This window comes from Carassius auratus, chromosome 49, assembly GCF_003368295.1.
Source record: "Carassius auratus strain Wakin chromosome 49, ASM336829v1, whole genome shotgun sequence".
NCBI classification, from domain to species: domain Eukaryota; kingdom Metazoa; phylum Chordata; class Actinopteri; order Cypriniformes; family Cyprinidae; genus Carassius; species Carassius auratus.
The window spans coordinates 5,914,820-5,935,130 of record NC_039291.1 but is presented as its reverse complement, the minus strand read 5'-3'; the positions used below and the strand labels follow the sequence as shown (position 1 = coordinate 5,935,130).

Genomic DNA, 20,311 nt, shown 5'->3' with positions numbered 1-20,311 from the left:
TTTCCCGATTGTTTTTCCATGTTTTAAATTTTGCAAAAACCGAAACATTTCGAAATATTTCCAGATTTAAACGGGAAAAGAAAATCTTAAATCTAAATGCATAATGTGCATCTGTGATATCGAACGCAAGTTCACCTAAAAAATGAAAATAGTTATTTACTCGCCTTCCACTTGTTACAAACCTGTATGAGTTTGTTTCTTCTGTTGAACACAAAATAACATATTTTGAAGATTGTTTGTTACCAATCAGTTGACGGTAGCCATTGACTTCCATAGTATATTTTTTTTAATCCATACATAATGACTAAAGAAACAAACTCATACAGGTTTTGAACAACTTAAGAATGAGTAAATGATGTCAGAATTAAATTTTTTGAGTGAATAATCTCTTTAAGATCATGTTCTTTGTAACTACACAGCCATTTTTTCATATTTTCTTGCCAACTCATGGGTGTGATTTCAAAACCACGGTCGATTTGCTCATGGTGAAGTGCTGTGTCATACCTAAAGAGACTTTAAGGCTCAGTAACACAGGAACTTTCATCTATGAGTCTTTCAGCTGTTGCAACACAGCAGTCATAGATACATACTATGAGTCCAGTCAGTATCACCGAGGAAACGGTCATTTATTCATAGTTCGATGAATGAATGATCACTGCCATATAAAACCAACTTCAACAATTTCATTGAAATCTGCAATGGTAAATCTTTCGCCCATGTAATTAGCAAATATTTAGCAATATGCTAAAAACACTCCCTGTTAGCACACGTACATCACATAGGCGTCTGTTTGATGTCTACAAGACATATTTTTCACGAATGTTCGCTAATCTGCAATACGTCTACAGGATGTTACCTATCAGATGTCAAATAGACATTTAGAAGATGTCTTTAAGATGTAAAATGTAAGTAAAACTATCAGATGTTTGTACACAGCAGATGGTTTCCAGACGAAGAGATCTTTAACAGACATCTTCGTACGCGTGTTATCTGGGCTATAACAACAGTAATGCATTGAAAACACTCAGTACATCTTAGCCGAACAACAATAATTTGCTAAAACACCTCTAAGAACACCTTGGAAAATACAAAGCAAGGTGCTAAAAATGTTCAGAACACCCTAACAAGTATTGTTCAGGAGAATCAGGTATATAGTGTACTTATCAAATATACAGCAAAATTTTTAAACACTCTGATGACCTTAGCAAATGTTTAGCCACCCACGAACACCTTAGCAAATGCCTAGCAATATGCTAAACTTGCAATGCCTTAGCAAAAGAATTGCAATGGGCTAAAAACACTCAGAACAACTTAACAAGAGAATAGCAATTTGCTAAAAAAAAAAAAAAAAAAAAAAGACTTAGAATGCCTTAGCAAATGGTGCTCACCTTAGCAAGTATACAGGCATCCGCTAAACAGTGCTTGTTATCAAATGTATAGCAACATGCTAAAACACTGGGCACTTTAGCAAATGTTTAGCAACTCTCTAGAACCACACAAAGCACCTCAGCAAATGCATTACAGTATGCTAAACTTGCAACACCTTAGAAAATGCATATCAAAGTGCTAAAAACAAATACTATAGCAACAGCAATGTGTTAAAATGACTCGGAACATCTTAGCAAAATAGTCATGTGCTAACAACACTTAGAACACCTAAGTAAATCTATATTAAGGTGCTAAAATCACTCAGACTACCTTAGCAAAACAATAAGAATGTGCTAAAAACCAGTCAGAACGCTGTAGCAAATGTGGAGCAACACCTTTGTAACTACTCACGAACACCCTAGCATTTTGGTGTTGAGTTTTGCGCAAACAAGCCGTCCAAATTGATTAAGAAAAAGTGAAACATCAGTTCAGTTTCAATGTTGACTGACTGTCCTGTGGGTCATGAAGAAACAGATCATAAATAAATGAGACGGCTTTTGTAATTATTACTACCAATTACAGGTAGCTGTTTTTAATTTTGAAAAAACATCGGACTGGTGAAGGAGGAACTCATTATGAAGGCTGATGGATTTACTGTTGTGGCCTGTCCTTGTAAATGACCTCTCTCTCCTACTTGTTAAATATATTCATGTACCAATAATCATTTAGCACATTATTAATAGTTTTATGTGCAGATATCCCTAAAATGTGAAATTGTGAATAAAGTTAAATATCATCCTTCAAATGTTATGACGTGGAAAGCTACTAAAAATCATCGCCAATGAGAATTGTTTTGGCCCGTAGGGGAACAAAGTTAATTGATTTTTCCACCAGAATGAATTTTTATCTACCTTTTAAAGCTAAATTAGTGGTTATGTTACTCTGCTGAGTGAAAGGGAAGAGAAATCCATTTGGATGTGCAAAGGAAGCATTTCATCTTGTGTTTTCAAAGCTGTGAATTTCTGGCACTGGGAAGCTTAATTATTTTCTTAGTGGGGAGTTGCTTCAGTAGACTGATCCTATCTTGATGATTACTTCTATGTCTCTGTATTAACTCTAATCTCTTGGTACGGACCATCAGGTTAATTAATCAGACTCAAAACATTTCTACTCCTGGCTACTGAAGTCAGTTGCTTTAAGATAAACCATTGGCTGCCCAAATAGCTGTATGTCTGCTGTGCCTCTTGCTATGGGTTTGTGAATGACTGACCTATGATGAGGCTTCTGAAATGAAAACATTTCCTAGTTTAGTGGTCTAAGTGATTGAAATTTCAGTTGTAAATAGTTTTGCATTTCAAAATTACCTGGTTTTAATACAATCCCTCAAAATAATATCAAAATTATAATTCTTATAATCTCTTCTGTTGACTACGGCTCAATCAAAAAATTCTGTAATATTGTGTGACTGCAAAAGCTTCAGTTTTTAAACAGTCATTACTCCAGTCTTCAGTGTCATGAAATATGCATATTTGGCTCTAAATTTAGGGTCAGTAAGATTAAATAAATTTAAGATTTAAGTAAAATTTATTAACTAATTAAAGATTTAAAAAATCCACACACTACACTAAAATTACACTAAAATCCATCCAGCATTCAATTCTTGTGGTTCGGATGTTGACTGCTGCTCTATTACAAGTCAATGTCATCTATTAGGTGGCAGTTACAAAGCAAAGATTTGAAACCATTCAGCTGAAAAAAAAATGTCAAGATCCTTTGCGATATATAATTGAAACCGAGGGGTACGCACTGCATACGTTCATTCTCTGAATATCAAATGTAGGATCGTTTCTACGGAACGTTTTATAAATGAGGCCCAATGGTGTTAAGAATGGCACACCTTCTTTTTCACTCAGTCTACATCCACTCAACATCTAATAGATCTGTCATATTTGGAAAAAATAACTCCCATGCAATTCACTGTTTTTGCGACTTTCCTCACCTTTTAATTTTGAAAGTTATTATTATTAGCAGATTCCTCTTTTGTGAAACACTCTCAAACTGTTGTTGAGCTGTTCAGTAAGTATGAGGCATGGTCATTCATAAGTTTAGCAATTGAGGACAGGCCTTTCTTCCTTTGATGCAGTTCCCCTTTAAGTAAACTCACTTCACAATCCCTTTCACAACTACAGATAATAGGAATTTTGACTTGAATGGAACATCCGAGTCAATTCTAGTGCTTACTCCTCCAAAATCCCTCCCATTTGCTGTGTGATGGACAATAACGCTGCCGTCTGTGAGTACTCGAAGTGTATTTCCCCTTCCAGCTTTCACTTCCAGCAAGTCATGTCACTCGCTCCTGTGGAAGTCATATAGGGATGCACTCAGAAATATATTTACTAGAAAAGCTGGCAAATTCTGAAACCATGACTCTCTGCCAAGTTTCTTAAGTCAGGCTTATGAAAAGACATTGAGATTATGACTTGTACACAAAAACCAACAAATAATCTAAATCATTTTATTAATTTAAGTTAGGTAGAGACACTAAACATTGGAACCATGTTGTGTGCTCCTCTATAGAGCACTCTTTAGGAAAGTTACAAAAAGAGTATTTATGTCATACTGTTAACGAATGAAAAAAAAAATATGAAGAGGTAGAGATTTTAGGCTCATCACAGTCGGTGAAGGGCACCTATTGGAATGTAGTTTAAACTCGTGTGCTGGCCTTTTTTGCCTAAACATACTTCTGCGAAAACATTTCAGTGGTCCAGGTTTGAATACACAAAAAGGAAAAACATTAAATGAATGAATGTGTGTGTGTGTGTACATAAAAATTGTAATGAAAACATTGTGTGTTACTGACTGAAACTGGTAATTACATGAATTTGAAATGTGAATGACTCATTGTAAAAACGGCACGCGGAATCCATTATGAAAAAGAACAAAACAAATGAAATAGTTTTTTCAGTTAATTCACAAGTTCAAAATGGGCCAAGTAAAACTAAATTTAACGTTCAGAGACAGAAGAAAACCAGGCCATCTCTTCTGATTGACCAACTCATACATTTACATATATCATAATCCTCTGTAGATTATACAGTAAAAAAATAAAAATAAATGACTCCCTTCCCACCAGCAGCTGGAAACAGACCAGCATTTTACCCACTTGTACTTCTCATGACATCAACAAAGAGAAATGTGGGGGAAACGATGCTAAAAATTTCATCTAAAACATCACATGGTTCACAGCTGGACCCTTTCGGACACATGATCTCCTGCCGCTGCCTTTAAATGGATCAGATTGGGAAATGGAGTGGCATGGTGCCACGCTGAACTGTGTAGATAATGTCGGCAGTGTAGAGGAAAGTAAATACAGTGCATGTCTACACACAAACAAAAAAAAAAAGTGACAAGAATTTACTGTTCATACAGTAACATACTGTATAGTTTCACAAAGACGCTATATAATGCTGGTGACTACATTACGTAAATAGTTAATTACATGTATGATTTCAAAACTATTGACACAGTATATAGATGGATGGTTTCATTAAACAACCCTTAAAAAAAAAGACAAAACATATCAACAAATAAATCCTTAGTGTAGTACACAGCTTTCTTTGTTCCAGAGGAACAATATGGTAAACCTTTGCATTTGCCAAATGCAAGTGCACCAGTCTAAACACAGTCTTTTCACTTCCTTCTGCCCTCTCAGTGGTCTTCTCCTCATGCGGGTTAGAAATGTACCCTTGTGGGTTAGAAACAGTGCCCTCTAGATCCCATTCTTGGCCTCGTTGTTGTTCATCGCCTCTTTCCTCTGAGCCAGGAAGGGGTACATGCACTTATCTGCACCCAGGAACCGGTACATGCACACGATTGCTTCGAAGGGCAAGATGCTGCAAAAGCCAAAACCAATGGGAGAACGTTACTTCTGATTGCTCTGACATTCTGGAGGCATTTCAAAGTCCAATTTAAGGACTACTCAAACGCACCTTTTCATAAAGTTGACCATGTATACAATGCGAGGCGTGCAGATCATGGGCTGGTCTGTCAGGATGGCCCTCATGGACTGTTTCACACAGAACTCCGGTCTCAATGGAGGAAGAAATGGCTCGATCTCTTTCCTGACCCGCCCAGGCGAAAGAAAGGAAGGGAGAGAAGGAGAAAACATAATGATTAGGAGTAGTCTGTGTTTAATAAAGTCCGCCCAAAGTGCTTCGCAAGGCATTACTGAGTGGAAACAGATCCAATATGCACCTTCTATTCAATTGGAAGCCCCTATTGTGTGCATGAAAACCCAAGCTGTCAGTGACATGTGAGGCCACAATCAAAGCTACCCTGACTGTTGTTAAGCAATGTCTACTCGAACTAGATACGCATTGTGTTGTTCACTCTTTTAGTGGCCATCTGAAACCGAATCGTGACATTTGGACGGCTCCTTTCTTTTACCTTATTCTGCATCCTCGGAACATGCCCGTGTCCACCAAGTAAGGACACACCAGCGTCATCTTGATACCATCCTTCTCCGAAGCCTTGATTTCATGGCTCAGGGACTCGTGGAAGCCGATGGCACCGAACTTGCTAGCGCAGTAATCCTGAAACCGAGAGGAAATGGAGTTTAGTGAAGCTTCCCGAGGCGGTTTTCCTGTAATAGCGCGGGAGCGCTGGGATCTGCCGTTCCATTAGCATTCTTCTGTGGTGTATGGAGTATAGGTAGAGCGGAGCGGGAGGGTTTTGATGTGGTTTGCGGTGGATGGGATCTTCAAAATGGAGTGGGCAAACACAGATGCGTGTAGATAAACACTCTGGAATAAAGGGGCTCACGGCGGCTTAAGTCACTCCAATAATACAAACCACAAAGTCACATTCAAGGGAACAATAGGTCAGACAGTGTGACAGGGCATCTGAGACCCTTTGATGTGAATGTAAAGAGGAAGGCTTGTAAAATAGACGTGCATGTACAGCTAACAAAACAAAAAAGGTATCGTTTCCCCAAAAGGCTGTTGGGAAAAATGACACCAGTTTGGGCAGCAGTGAAAGAAGAGGATTGTACATGTACTAGACTCCAAACTTTCAAGAGTTTCCTCAAATACACAGGCTGGTTTAACAGATTAAAACTAATATTTCAGGTGCTGGAATTGGCTAAAAATAAAATAAAAAATAGAAAAAAAGATACTTTTAATCTGTTAAACCAGTCTGTTTTTCTCTTTAATGGCCGATCTATCAATCAACTGGTAGTTCAAAAACTTGTCTTATTTCAAAAAGTACAGCTACATGGGTATGTACTGTACATATAGTAGTTTATATAAGTGTATGTTATTCACAGAATGTGTGAAACCCCAGTGCATCATGGGAAATTTGTCTCTGCGGCAGGTAGGCCCAGTGAAACCACTGAGCATCTTTTGGTGTTAGCGTGCTCCTTAATTGGCGTGGAATACTAGGCGTGCTGTGCGCCGCGGCGAATTTCCATGCCATAGTGAGCCAACATGCTGAGACTCTCCAAACACGCTCTCTTTTTCAGTCTGCCAATAGATTTATGTGATGGATGCAATGTACTAACCTCCACACCAGCTGTGCTGAAAAGGCCCAGTGAACTGGCAACTGTCACAATGTGGCCATGGTTCATCTCTAGCATCTTGGGAAGAAATGCCTTGGTGGTCTGGAAGAGAATAAGAGGGTGGGGGGGAGCAAAGACAGTTATTTTGCTGTTGCTGCTCGTCTCTGCCAAAGCCCTTTGATCAGTCTTTTTCTTTTCCTCCTCCCCGACTAATAATTCACTGAGACTAAACACTCATCTCCCTTATCCTGCTGGGGGAGTTTAGAAACACAATTCCATTGCAGTCTTAAAGGCAATTTACAGGGAGCTTGCTTTCAACATGCACTTAGGAGATTCATTTATGTACAGCTCAGTTTGTTTTGGTAGTACTGGTTTTCGAAAAGTTTTCCTTTCTGACATGGAGGTTTAACTTGGATGAAAGGCAAACTATTCTAATGGATGAAATATCGCTCTAGACCTTGGGGGTTGTTTTGTATTGGTCTGAAATGGCTTATTAAAATGGTGAAAAGACCACTTGCAGGTTCACAACAAGTGGTTTGTCTGTGGTTTCCTCTTTTCCCACAACAGGTTGGTCCCAAGAGTAGCATCTCAGTATCAAGTGCACAAAGCCTGAGCGGTATACTCACTCACCACTGTCACCACAACAATATGGCTAAAGACCACAACCACTGCTGTAGGTCAACAAAGACGGGAAACAAACACCACCTTTTAAGCCTGGATAAAGCATTAGTATTGGAACAATTAAAAAAATAGTTAGCCTGAAAAAGACTAAAGCTAAAATTCAAGTGTAACCAACGTGGTGATCATGGAGTCAAGGAGTTGAACTTGTAAACCAGGTCACAACAAAGCTTTTAGCTTTGTAAACCATACTGAAAACAACAAATTAAATTAAGCTCGAAATGACTTGAATTAAAAGGAAATTACAGTTTTATTTTTTTAGGTTTAAAATGTAGAAAAATAGCACAACTTATAGTTTGTACTATCTGAAGACCACTGGACTAGATTTGTTAACTTTTTTTTCAGTTGCCTGCCTGTTATTGAGGGTTTCTTTCATGCAATGAGTCAGTGTCGTCGTCCACTTACGCCTGATCCTGGCTGGACAAAAAATAAAAAATTAAATGCCTCATCTTCCATTCTATTCAGACCCAGGGGAAGTGAGGGGGTGGACACAATAATGATGAAAAACATGAGCGTCATCCATTTACTGCTTTCTTAGACAAGACTTGTTGTACAAGCCCCACAGAACTGCCTGTGGCTTTATAGTCAATTCTACAAGGAGCACGAAACATGCTACGATAAAAAACAAACAAAAAACTTGTAGGCCAAAAACAGCACAGCCCGTTCCAGAGGTCCTCAATGATATCACCATTTACAAACATACCTGGGCCACGCTTGAGAAGGCTACCATCTTGCATGGTTTTGTGCGCATTTCAAACCTCTGTCAGCCATCTTTACATGTAGTTTTGACAGACTCAAACCAGTTTGAAGCTATACTTGTGCCTTACGTTTAGGCAATCACAGTATATTCTTGTATCAAGTGGAGAAATACTTGCTCTTGCTGCAGAACTTGAAGCCATTTAACTAGCTCAGTGTCATCAAAGACATTAATGAAACCGTGATGTAGAGAACTAGAGACATGTATTAACATGGGAAGGCATCACAATGAGTCGTTGGACAAGGACAGCAAATAAGTCATACCATATATTCAATCTACATTTACCTTGTATTAGCAAATACTTCCTGGTAACGTTGGGTTTGATTCTGGTCAAGTAACTGGTCTGGTAATCAACTCAGTGTTACCAATTAAACCCAACATTTTCAGTCTATCTTCTTAACTAATGTTGAGTTTGATTGGCGAACTTGACCAAAATTAACATTACCTGCTGAGCATGTAACTGGGCTGGTTATCAAATCCAAGATTACCTGCCCAGCTACAGAATTTGACCAATATCAAACCAAACCATTACCATTTTAGCTACATGACTAAAATGGATTTTGACTGGTCAGGCAGCTAAACTGGAAATGTTGGGTTTGATTTTGCTGATGTAATCAATTTAACATTACCTGCCCAGCTACACTACTTGACCAAAATCAAACCCAGCATTACAAATCTACTTGACTATTTTTTTTGGTCAAGAAGCTAAGCTGGTAATGTTGGGTTTGATTTTGGTCAAGTAACTGAGCTTGACAAAATCAAATGCAACATTTCCAGCTGAGGCCCTTGCCCATTGGTCTATCAAACCATAACCTCTAAACTTTCACAAATGATCAGAAATGGCTAAGATTATTTGAAAAAATAAAATAAAATAAAAAGAAACCAATCTGCTATGGAATGAGGGGGCCGCAACTGATGTGGGAATGGCTTTGCTGACCTCTCAGACACAAAATGTGTGAAACTGAACAGAAGTTCATGTCTTAATTCATAGCTTCCGTAATTGCTTCTCAGCGCCTGAGTTTACGCTAAATTAACTTCCAACAGCAGAGAGCTTCCTTGGCCCTTGCAGTGGTTCTATGCCTGTTGTGCTCTCTAATTGATACAAGCTCAAGTGCATCGTCCTCACAAAGCTCTTCACAGCTGCCGTGTCAGCCTGGATTAGTGCTAATGTTTGACCAGTAGGAATATGCACAAATATTGAAAGCACAGATGGCCGTTAATTAAAAGAAAGTGGACCGACCTAAGAAATGTAGCAAAACATTGGCCAGATTGATGTACAACACTCAAACTCTGAATGCCCAGAGACAATGAAGTGGGGGCTAATTGATATGCTGTTACTGTATTGCCGATGTCTCATTAAAATGGGGGACGGGATCTATGGAATCAAAATGAACTCTGAAGCAGTTTAACCTTACAAAAAAAATAAGCCAAATCAAACCATCGGTCAGTTTTGTTGGCCGGTAGTTCTGCAAATATAATCAGCCCCAAGTCAAATAGCAGGTACAGGTGTATCGGCCTTGAGCAAGACCATCTAAAATTACTCAAGTAAGACCCTTCTGCCTGGCTGCTCCCTTTCTCCTGGTCTAGTTGGAATGCAGGCTGGAGAACTTGGCTCCTGTCATTTGGCATCTTGTCAAGCTGATCCCTAGACAAGAAAGCAATTGTCACATAAGTGGGTCAGGCAGCAGCTCCCCATTACCAGCAAGCTCGTGTACAAGACTCTCTTTCCCTTGATGCTTTTCTCTAGGGACAGCCCTTTTTCTTCGGAGTCTTTTGCTTCAGCAATGCTCACTTAGCAACTAGGAGGCTTTCACGGACACCACTGTGCCCAGGTGTGGAATACGCTGCTCACATATCACCTATTATGGGGTCAGCATCGCAGAGAAAGAGAGAAGCTTTTTCCATTCAGCTCTCAATCTAACTAGGCACTAAATTTGATCATTTGCATAACTTCAACTTTTTCCTTCAAGTACCAATCAGTCCGCCACAGTGCCACTCTGACTTAGCAGAGAACTCACTGGTCCTGGGACTCAAATGCAGCTGTAAGTATGGAAAGAGCAGAGGGCCTCAGCCTGGAAGAGCACCGCTCCGAGATAACGGCCTCACTTCCTGTTGGCTCCCCCAGTTTCGTTGCATTCCCACCATGCTATCCAACAAAAAGATGATGTCCATCTGGAGTTAACGCTCTCTGCCTTGAGTTTCGAAACACAGTGGACTGTTGAAATGAGGGCGCTGAACTGGCTGCCAGGTCATGTTTGAGACTCTTTAAGGAGACGACATGGACCTGTTTTGAAGACAGGCTTAAGAGACTTCACTGTGGCCAGAAAAAAGAAAAATGTAGACATTAAAACTATTTGGAATGTAGTAGCTTTAACCTGGAAAAATGCCATACGATTAATGGAATAAACAAATATCTGAAATGCATTAAAGCAAAAACACAACAGCTTTGGCAATTTATACTCCATCCAGTATTGAAAAGAAATGGATGCACCTGTATGCTGTTTTAGCATGTGATGGAGAGATTAAAGACCCCATGAAATGGATTAATCACAATGTCCTTGCTTATATTGTGACATATGGCCAGGATATATTACGCATGTTGTAGTATTTTTATAATATCAAATACAGATGGAAAAAGAAAAAGACACAAAACTTTGATAAAAACAAAAACAAATACATAAACCAAATTACTTTAAGTTTGGCCAACCAAGCACAAAAAACACTGACCACCAGGGCCATCATCCAAGAGGGATGATAAAAAAAAAAAAAAAAAAGTTTTAGCTTTAGGTTTCTGTACAAACATGCCGACACAATCAATTATAAATGGGAGGACAAAAGGGGAAAAAGGAAGTCTTGCAGTTTTACAAACCACATGCAAGCAGCAACCAATTAAGAGAACAAGTTTGTGTAAAGAAAGAGGGAAAGCAGTGTTGGTGCATTTCTATTCAGCTGGCTTGTGGCTTTAATGACCACATCCTCCACTTGGTATTCCTTGCCTGTCCTTAATGATTAAGCTCTGCTTTCATCTTTCATCTAAAACCCCAACCCTGCATAAAGCTTGGGCAAACACAACCAAAACCTTAATGAGAATCCTCACTCTAACAAGTGCATCTGCTACAGCACCACTGCGGCTTACACTGAACACATTCCAAATAAAACAAGGAAAATATAGATAGCAAAGAACATGGTGTACACTTAAGCTCAGTTTGAGGCCAAGCATTTTCTTGCTTCATTAAAAGGACTTCCAGCATTATCCACATATCTGCCAATGTAAAAAAAGAAAAGAAAGAAAAAGGGCCTCCCTTATAGAAGGAGGTGTGGTATTGTAATGCAATATCTTACCCGAAGGACTACAAAAAGCATTTATTAGGAGTAAAAAGCCCAACAAGATTTATGAATACATTTATTTTCTAGGCAGTCTGGGATTATGTCAACCCTCCCATCTCCAATAAAACATTAACCATCCTGTCTTGATAATCATTAAAATATAAAAATCCCCAACAGACAAGAGCAAGAAAAAAACAAAAACATCCATACTCCACCTCAATGTGACTTTACAGATCGCTCCACAAGGTGTTTTCAGTAAGACAGTGCCAACTACAGACAGGTCTATTGCACATTTACTGGCAAGAGGTTAATTAGTAAGGCCAAGTGAGAATGGACTCATCCAAATGGTACTTCCCCAGGCAGGATGTGCTCTTCAATGGGCTTTAAATTAACAAACCAAGGCAGAGCAGACTGTTCCTGGTAATCTTACCAAAATCCCCTGCTGGAGTTTTCTTGCTCAGAGCTTGTTTATATCCGCAGATCAACGAGCTCTGGAGAGGACTAGGTTGAAACGACAGGGGGCATGTTAATAAAACCTCTCCGAGTGGAGGTATGGCTTTAAGATCAGTTCTGATGTTATAACTCACAGCGAGTGAATTGATAAAGTCAGGGAGGGTAATCTGATCCCAGATCAGCTCTGATATTCTTACTGAACCCACGCCAGATCCTCATAATCTCACAGCCTGTGGATGTCTGCTTCAGCAGAACATCCAGACTGAGCCGTAAATATTAATACTGGCTGCCACAAACAAAGGAATGAATGAAAACAAATGGATAACAGACTAAGACAGAAAGGGCCAGACAGATGAGACTGGAGTGATTACATGAGGAATATCCAACACTTATAGGAGTGTTTTAAGGGGTGGCCCATCTCAGAAAACAGACACATTTATTTGTATGCACTCAACGACACCAGGCGGATTAAACGACTGAGCTTCAAAGTGGCTGATGTAATTGATTTTTGAAAAAATAAACATGGCTCTTTTAGAGTATAAAGTCAAAATTTCAGCTTCACTCTATCTTATTATGAACATGCATGGAGCAAAAGAGGTTTGCTTTCCAATTTGGCCCAAGTGCAAATACCAGTGCAGAGAAATGAGTATGTGCTGAACAGATGGAGTGCACGGACAGTGTCATCATGTGGTATAGCACAATCACTAAAAGAGGGCATTCCACTGTATTTCCCACTTTAAAATAGCTGTACACTTCCTTTATGATACACATTGACTGGTTACACCATTAGATCAAATATTGCTGTAGTAGTTACACAGTTAAATGAGACTCACCCAGAAGTGTGCATGACAGTTCACCACCATGGTTCTCTCGATCAACTCATCGGGGCACTCCAGCATGTGGTGGCCGGACACAACACCAGCGTTGTTGATCAACAAGTCCACTTCACCGACCTCCCTGCGCACTTTCTCTGCTGTGGAGTACACGCTTTCCCTCTTGCCCACATCAACCACATACGTATACACCTGCGGCTGGAACGGAGGGACCTCTTCCACACCCCCAACAGCTCCTTCGGGAAAAACACAGATCATCTGAGAGGTAGAAAAATCACAAAGCCTTCCTGTGCACATTAGGCTTAATTTGATAAGGATTTCATTGAGTTGAAATAAATGAAATGAATAGAAAACAACTGCAACTCCTGAAAAATCATATAAGCAGTTGTGTAGAAAAAAAAAAAAAAAAACAGTACATAATCTAAAATAATAAAAGAGATGAATCCCACACTGGTATGGATTCCAAATTTGAAAAAGTTTTGTGCATGTGACATTCATCAGGTAAACGGTGCCTGATAAAAGATGTCTTTCTTTCTTTTTTTTTTTTATAATTAATTGTTTCAGAGTTTGAATCTGCTTTACATCAGACATTTGGCAAAAATCTTAGTGAATATATAGGCCCAACTAAGATAATTGTGACAACAGGGAAGGAGACTATGGCCTAATTTAGACAGATAGACCGATAATCGGTTGTTCAAGATCTACTAACTGGTGGGTCTCTGATGAATATTATCACTACTGTGTGTTCAACATAAAACAACGGTGTTCATAAGCAAACTTATGATTATAACATCTTTTGAATAATTACACAACTTCTACAGCCAGTCATTCTCAAGCAATAAACATGTAGAATTTTAAGATAATAAAATATAAAAATAACTTTGACTGGAGTGCAGCAACTTAATGGCAATAACAACAACAATAATAAATACTTCATATCTTAATATAAAAAATAAATATTACATATAATTTCATATTATAATACTATTCAAAAAAATTCTTGCGTTTGTCTTGGGTAAAAGTAATCTCTCTCTCTCGCTCTCTCTCTCTTATATATATATATGTCGATTCTGGATATCGGTTATTGGACATTTTGAACAAAAATAAGTTTTATGAGTGATGACCCATGTTTATATTGACTAATATTTACCTATCTTATTTATACATCAATCATTCAAGGACTACATACACCAAACAAGATTGAATAACAAAGACATAAAGCTACTCTAGTCTAAATAGAAAAAGTAGTTCACAGACAGACATGTTAGTTCAGTTAAACAAATAAGAAATCATGACATTTACCCTCTTTAGTCATCGGGTTGTCTTGCTCTCTGTAGATCTGTCGCACCATCTCGGCAGTTTCCTCATTGCTGTGGCTGTTGATGTCCCACAGCACCAGTGTAGCCCGGCGCCGGGCGAACTCCTTGGCGAAGAGCCGCCCGAGTTCGCCGCCCGCCCCGGTGATCAAGCACACCTGCCCCGCTACGCTCTTCTCCTTCGGCCGTATGAGCCACTTGAGTCCGGCCATCACGATGGCCCAGAGAATTTTGAGAATGACCACGAAAAACTCCACGACAATGTTCATCATCATGTCTAATGCCGCTTTGTGACGTTGTTTGAAATAAAGAAGAACTTCTCACAATGTCCAGTTACACCTAAATGACTAAACAACCTGAGTTTTGCAGCTGAGCGGTTAACATTAGCATATAATTTATTCTTTAACTATCCGCCTATTCAAGGTTATGGGGTGAACATCCAATCAACCCCAACTGTCATACAACTACTAATATACACATATATAAAAACGTCAAGAAAACGCTTTGAGAATATGAGCATCACAAATAAAAGCACTAATATAAAAAAATACAACTGGCGATAAATACAGCCGAGTCTCCCCGTCAGTAATGCCCGTATGAAACCTATCGTATCCCGGCACGGATGCGCTCGATAGCTGCCGGTGCGCCGCTGTTCTGTAAGCGAGAAAGAGTCAGACTCCTGCGACCTCATCAGAGCTGCTGCCGCTGCTCGGGCTCTATTTAAACCAGCCCCTCTCCACAGGACCCCACAGAGTGATTGGCCGAGATGCCTGATTGAAATTTACATCTACTAACTCAGGCTGTGGACGTTTGGGAAGACGGAGTGAAAGTGTAATAACACTGACTAATAAATAGTCGTGGTTGTATTTTTTAATGCAACGAATACTTATATTAGCCTACATCAATGCATAAAGATTTTTTTTTTTTTTAATAGCATTTGTGCTTTGCTTGGAGCAAGTAAAATATCCAACAATAGGCCTACAGCAAAAGCAGTTTTTGTGATAACAATGGGTTATACAAGCCCCAAAATATTAATTTAGTGGAAAAATAACAATGAATAAAAGACAAGTTCATCTGAAAATGAAACCTTTTAAAGCTCTTCATTATTTTATACAGAAAAACACTAAAAAGCCTTTGCGCATTCCATTTTGGGTAACATTTAGAATCAGTAACACTTGTTAACTATTAACTATGACATTTCTCTCAATAAATTCCTAATTTGCTGCTTATTAATAGTTAGTAAGGTAGTTGTTAGGTTTAGGTAGTGGGTAAAATTAGGGATGTAGAATAAGGTCAAGTGGAATAAGGCATTAATATGTTCTTAATTAGGCTTAGCACTAATACATGGCTAATATTCTGTTCATATGCATGCTAATAAACAACTAATGGGTGTTACCTATTCTAAAGTGTTATCACATTTGGTAATATATACATTTATATGGAAACCAGCTGAAGTATAAACGAACTGAATCCTAAAACCATACAACTTTGAAGGCTTTGCATGTCTGTTCCCATGCAATACAAATAAAGTCTGAGAAAGAAAACAGTTATTTGCCAGAACACTGTTACCAGATGGCAAAAGAGAAAACAGTAGGTCACGGGGATGGTTGAGTCCTTTAAGAATGGATCTGATTTTTTTAAGACATCCTTCTCAAGAGATGCTGGATAGCTCATGGCTAGTAATGAACCGCACTGCCTTCACTGCCCTCTGCAGTTCTTTGTGTTCAGATACAGATCAGTTTCTGAAGCGTCTGTGGCCAGCGGGAATACCCTCAGTGGCACATCTGTAGAGGTTTGTCTAAATCAGCAGCTCTTTAGTCTGACATGTTTTCTAGACCACAGGGCATAGTGGTGATGGTGGCTAACCCTCTCAATAGCAGATCGATTGATGTGCGACCAAATGCAAAGAGCTGCTGGGACTGGGAGAGGATTCACCAGACAGTCTAGAGGGGAAGTAGTTTGTAAGGGGTTTTAGTGACTTTTCACATAAACTAATCATTGAATCTATGACAAGAATAAATTATGCATACAAACAATCCACTTGCTCACATTATAAACAGGTTTTAACCAATGAACATGGTATTCCATAGAAAGTCGATGTCTCAAAATGTCATAACAGTGACTGAATGTGTCAATGGATGCTTCAGTACTTTAATGGTTGTGTTCACTTAAGTTTACTGAAAATATGATGAGCTAATTGAACCTTTTATGCATGTCTTAATAGTTAATGGGATTCAGTCATCCTTAAGTCTGATATATTAAAGGTTTAGTTTGCTGTAAGCTTATGTATTTAATATCTGTTCAGCTGCACGGTATACGAATAACTTCATGAATGAAACAAGGCATATCTTCTTTCCTATCATATTTTGCAGCAAGGTACAGACTGTTTCATGTATTCCAATAAATAATAAATAAATAATAATAAAAAAAATGCCTTTACAACGTCGCCACCTCTTGGACTGACATTGTCATTACACATTCTTATTCGGGAAATCTATTCTGCTGCGTTTAATACGTGTTTTAAAAATTCGTAACATTAGTTTTATGCAGTACAGTAAACACATAAGTAAATACAACAAAAGATACATCAAATTCACAAATTAATCTAGATGTTCAATTGTTAAGAGTAGTTAAACTAATTGAAACCAACGTGTGATCATGTTATAAATATACACGTATACGTTTACGTTTGTATGAGTAAAATCAAATAAAATGTTGCTTATCTATATAATGAAGACTCTATTACTTATTATTTAAACTCTTCTCAACCAGATTGTTTTATGCTTTAAACGAAAGATACAAAACAGACAATATAAAGCCAGTAACAAAGGATAAAAAATAATAACATAAATAACAAAATACTATAATATAAAATATTAATAAAATAAAAAATAAAATAATAATAATAGACAAAACAAAAATCCAATCATAGACAAGCATGACCTTTACATTACTCAAATAATTGTAAATATAGAACACAAACGGACAGTTTTAATTGCCTTTCTGTTAGTACTATGTTGGATAGTAACGTTACACGGGTAATTTTCCAGCTCGTTATAAAACTCTGTAAAACAGTTTTTTTTTTTTTTTTTTTTTGTTAGAAAATGTACACTTATGAATGTGAAACTTAACCAGCAAAATAAATAGATTAATTAAAAAAAAAAAAAAAAACACTTCGTTATACACATTTCCATAATTAAAATATCCAAATACTACATTTTCGAAATGAAAAATAAAATTAAAGAGTAACTTACTCACCTCCATGAGATATCCTCCTGTCACTAAACTGTTGTGTCACGTGGTTTTGGCAGTAACTATGGAAACGTCCACACAATGGACTATCAGCTTCCGTTTTTCACTTTTATTCACCGGAATTAAACAATGGCCGTAGCATCTATCGTTAAGCTTCTTAAACGGACTAAAATGACTTTATAGTTTGTCTGGCACCTGAAGTGGAGATGAAGCCTCATACTAGCGTCGTCAGACCTAAACTGATGTCACTGCCAACTGAAGCTCCTCTGATGATAATACAGGACATTACAGAGACCCGACACACTCTTCCTTCAAACTCCATCTCCAGCCCTCCAGAGTCTGCCGAGGCCAGCCTGAAGGTTTTCTCAGAGACACAGAAATGCCCATGCAGTCCGAGCGGTGAGTGTTCACATTTCAGTGTCCCTCCAGCAAGACTTCACTGGATGCATTTATCTGTATGTTCAGTGCTAAAACGTGTCCAGATCATGAACTGTATCAGATGTTTTATTAACATGTAACTTACATTTTATGTTTAATATGAAATTGTAGATTCCAGGGATCTAAAGCCTCACAGTGTCAGCTTTAGTACTAAAGGGTGAGTACATTAACAAAATAAAACAATGTTGACATTCTGTATATAACGTTATATCTATAGAGAGGCTATGCAAAGACTGAAAAAGTCACTAAAGTTGCCAGGTGTATTTCTACACAAACACTGTGTAATGGCAACATGAATTAAACCACTATATATGACCCATTATTCCACATTGTTTGCGTCTTTCCAACTTCACAGGCCACTGCTTCCATTTCTAGCCAAAAACCGCTCAAACGTAACCTCACAAAACAATGTGTATGACTGTGATGTTTCTGGCCGGCATTTCTTATTTGATAAACGATGGAGAAATGGAACATACATCACAAATGGCATTGAAGGTACAGTATTTATCCTACTTTCCATTTATTTGATTGTAATCATGCTTGAGACATTCATTGTATCGTTATTAGAACACAAATGGTAAAAAAAGGGTCAAAGAAAGCATCTTAATCCCATGTGTATTCAGATTGTGATACTGTCACATCATTAATTGATGAGATGGAACAAATGTGTAATTGGTAGTTTCAGTGGGGCAGCCGCTAGATGGCGCACATAACATGCATGAATATTTTCAGCATCTTCTCTTTAGATACTGTTTAAGTCAAATTAATCACAGAATGCTTTTGCAATAATTGTAGTCTAACGTGGTTAGATGGTTCTCTTATTTCTGAATTTCAGTTTTGTGTTTATTTTCCCAAACAGATGATGTTCTGATAAGCCACAACCCAACGAATCCACTCTCTCAGGAGTTCCGTGTTTACCGCTCTCACAATCTCACCAGATTTGCCCACCGCAAGGAACTCTGCCCACGCGACCCAAGACCACTTATTTGCGGGTGAGCTCTTCAACAAGACTGCTGAAATATTGCATTATGTTTTTCTCTCATCCAATTGCTAAATTTCGCTACATCCATTCCAGGTCTGATTATCTAGCTTCATTTCCATCAGTTCTGTTACCAGCCACCACTCCATCTGTCAGTGGACCACTCTGTTTATCACAAAACAGGTAACAATATTTTAAAATTGTATTTTAAAATTTGGCTATACATATTCTGTTTATTGCATATTTAATATACCCTTTGCATTTCAGATTAAGGATGAAAAATAGAGCACGCAATCTCTTCTCTGATGGCGCTAACAACAAAAGTGAGCATTTCAGCTTTATGCTTAAAGCTAATGTTTAAATGCTTATTACTTAGCATCAATTAACCGATTTATTGTCATGATAACTCATTTAAATAGACTATTTTTGAAAGCTTAGTTATTTTTGTCAGTTGGCGCTGGTAAACTGAGCTCATAGCATGTGTTATTTAGATGTTTGCTCAATGTTTAACAGATGAGATCTTTCACTTCACTCTTGTTACAGATTCAGACCACAGACACTGATGAATTTCACATGCGCATGAGTTTTTCATGAGCTCATAAACGTTGAATACACACACTTAACTCACTTAACACTTAAACACACACACACACACTTCCCACCAGATTGTAGGCCATTATTAAAATTCCCAGTCTTTTGTATGAGGTGAGAAGAGAGTTACCTGTGTAAACCTGAATAAAGCAAACTGTGCTCTTGTCTAACCAGCCTGTGGGCCGGTAATTGTTTTTCAGCCCAGTCGTACCCTGATCCACACCTGGGAGCCTCGGCCTCTTTTGTTCAGAGGCTCACAGAGATTTCCTCTCTGGAAGCAGAAACAGTTCGGCAGGAGAGAATGAAGAGACTCAAAAAGTTCAATAGGCAGGACTCCTAATCGGAGTTCATTAGCCAAAGAAGAAGCTCTCGACTCACAGCTGTGCCAAGATGGAGCAAATAAATTCAAGGAGAAAAACTTGAGTGTTGTTGCACAGCCACTGTACTGTAACTGAAATTAAAGGAAAACAACGACTGTAGAAACCATTTACATTTCTGATTTAAAACTATCAGGGATTGTTGAATTTAAAATCAAATTTACATGAAAGTGTATCATGTATTCGCCAAGAATAACTGCCTTAACTTTGCCTTAAACTTACAGTGATGATGGAATTATAGCACTTAAAAAATGTTTTCTAAATCATGTTGCATAGATGAAAAAACGCAATGCTTTGTGTACTGCCTTGAGTACTTAATATGATCATATCCAAATAAACATATTTTTATCAAAGATACTAATTCTTTTAATTATTTTTAAAAGAACTG

At 38.2% G+C, this 20,311-nt stretch overlaps 2 protein-coding genes across 3 annotated transcripts; one reads left to right on the top strand and one right to left on the bottom strand.

Moving 5' to 3' along the window:
• Window positions 1-3,869: 3,869 nt before the first annotated feature.
• Window positions 3,870-14,993, bottom strand: LOC113066085 (retinol dehydrogenase 10-A). The gene is made up of 6 exons (XM_026237709.1): window positions 14,273-14,993; window positions 12,971-13,206; window positions 6,926-7,024; window positions 5,815-5,960; window positions 5,358-5,489; window positions 3,870-5,261 (listed from the first exon to the last, which is right to left on the bottom strand). Exons 1-6 carry the CDS (start codon window positions 14,559-14,561, stop codon window positions 5,138-5,140), a joined length of 1,026 nt encoding a protein of 341 aa, XP_026093494.1. The 5' UTR covers window positions 14,562-14,993; the 3' UTR covers window positions 3,870-5,137.
• Window positions 14,994-17,585: 2,592 nt separating this feature from the next.
• On the top strand, window positions 17,586-20,280 carry LOC113065935 (uncharacterized). Of its 2 annotated transcripts, none has more exons than XM_026237470.1 (7): window positions 17,586-17,937; window positions 18,088-18,133; window positions 18,332-18,471; window positions 18,836-18,968; window positions 19,052-19,138; window positions 19,223-19,278; window positions 19,747-20,280. In XM_026237470.1, exons 1-7 carry the CDS (start codon window positions 17,745-17,747, stop codon window positions 19,884-19,886), a joined length of 795 nt encoding a protein of 264 aa, XP_026093255.1. In that variant the 5' UTR covers window positions 17,586-17,744; the 3' UTR covers window positions 19,887-20,280. The 2 variants fall into 2 exon arrangements, with proteins under 2 accessions (XP_026093255.1, XP_026093256.1); XM_026237471.1 differs by having other exon boundaries at window positions 19,721-20,280.
• The last annotated feature ends 31 nt before the right edge of the window (window positions 20,281-20,311 follow it).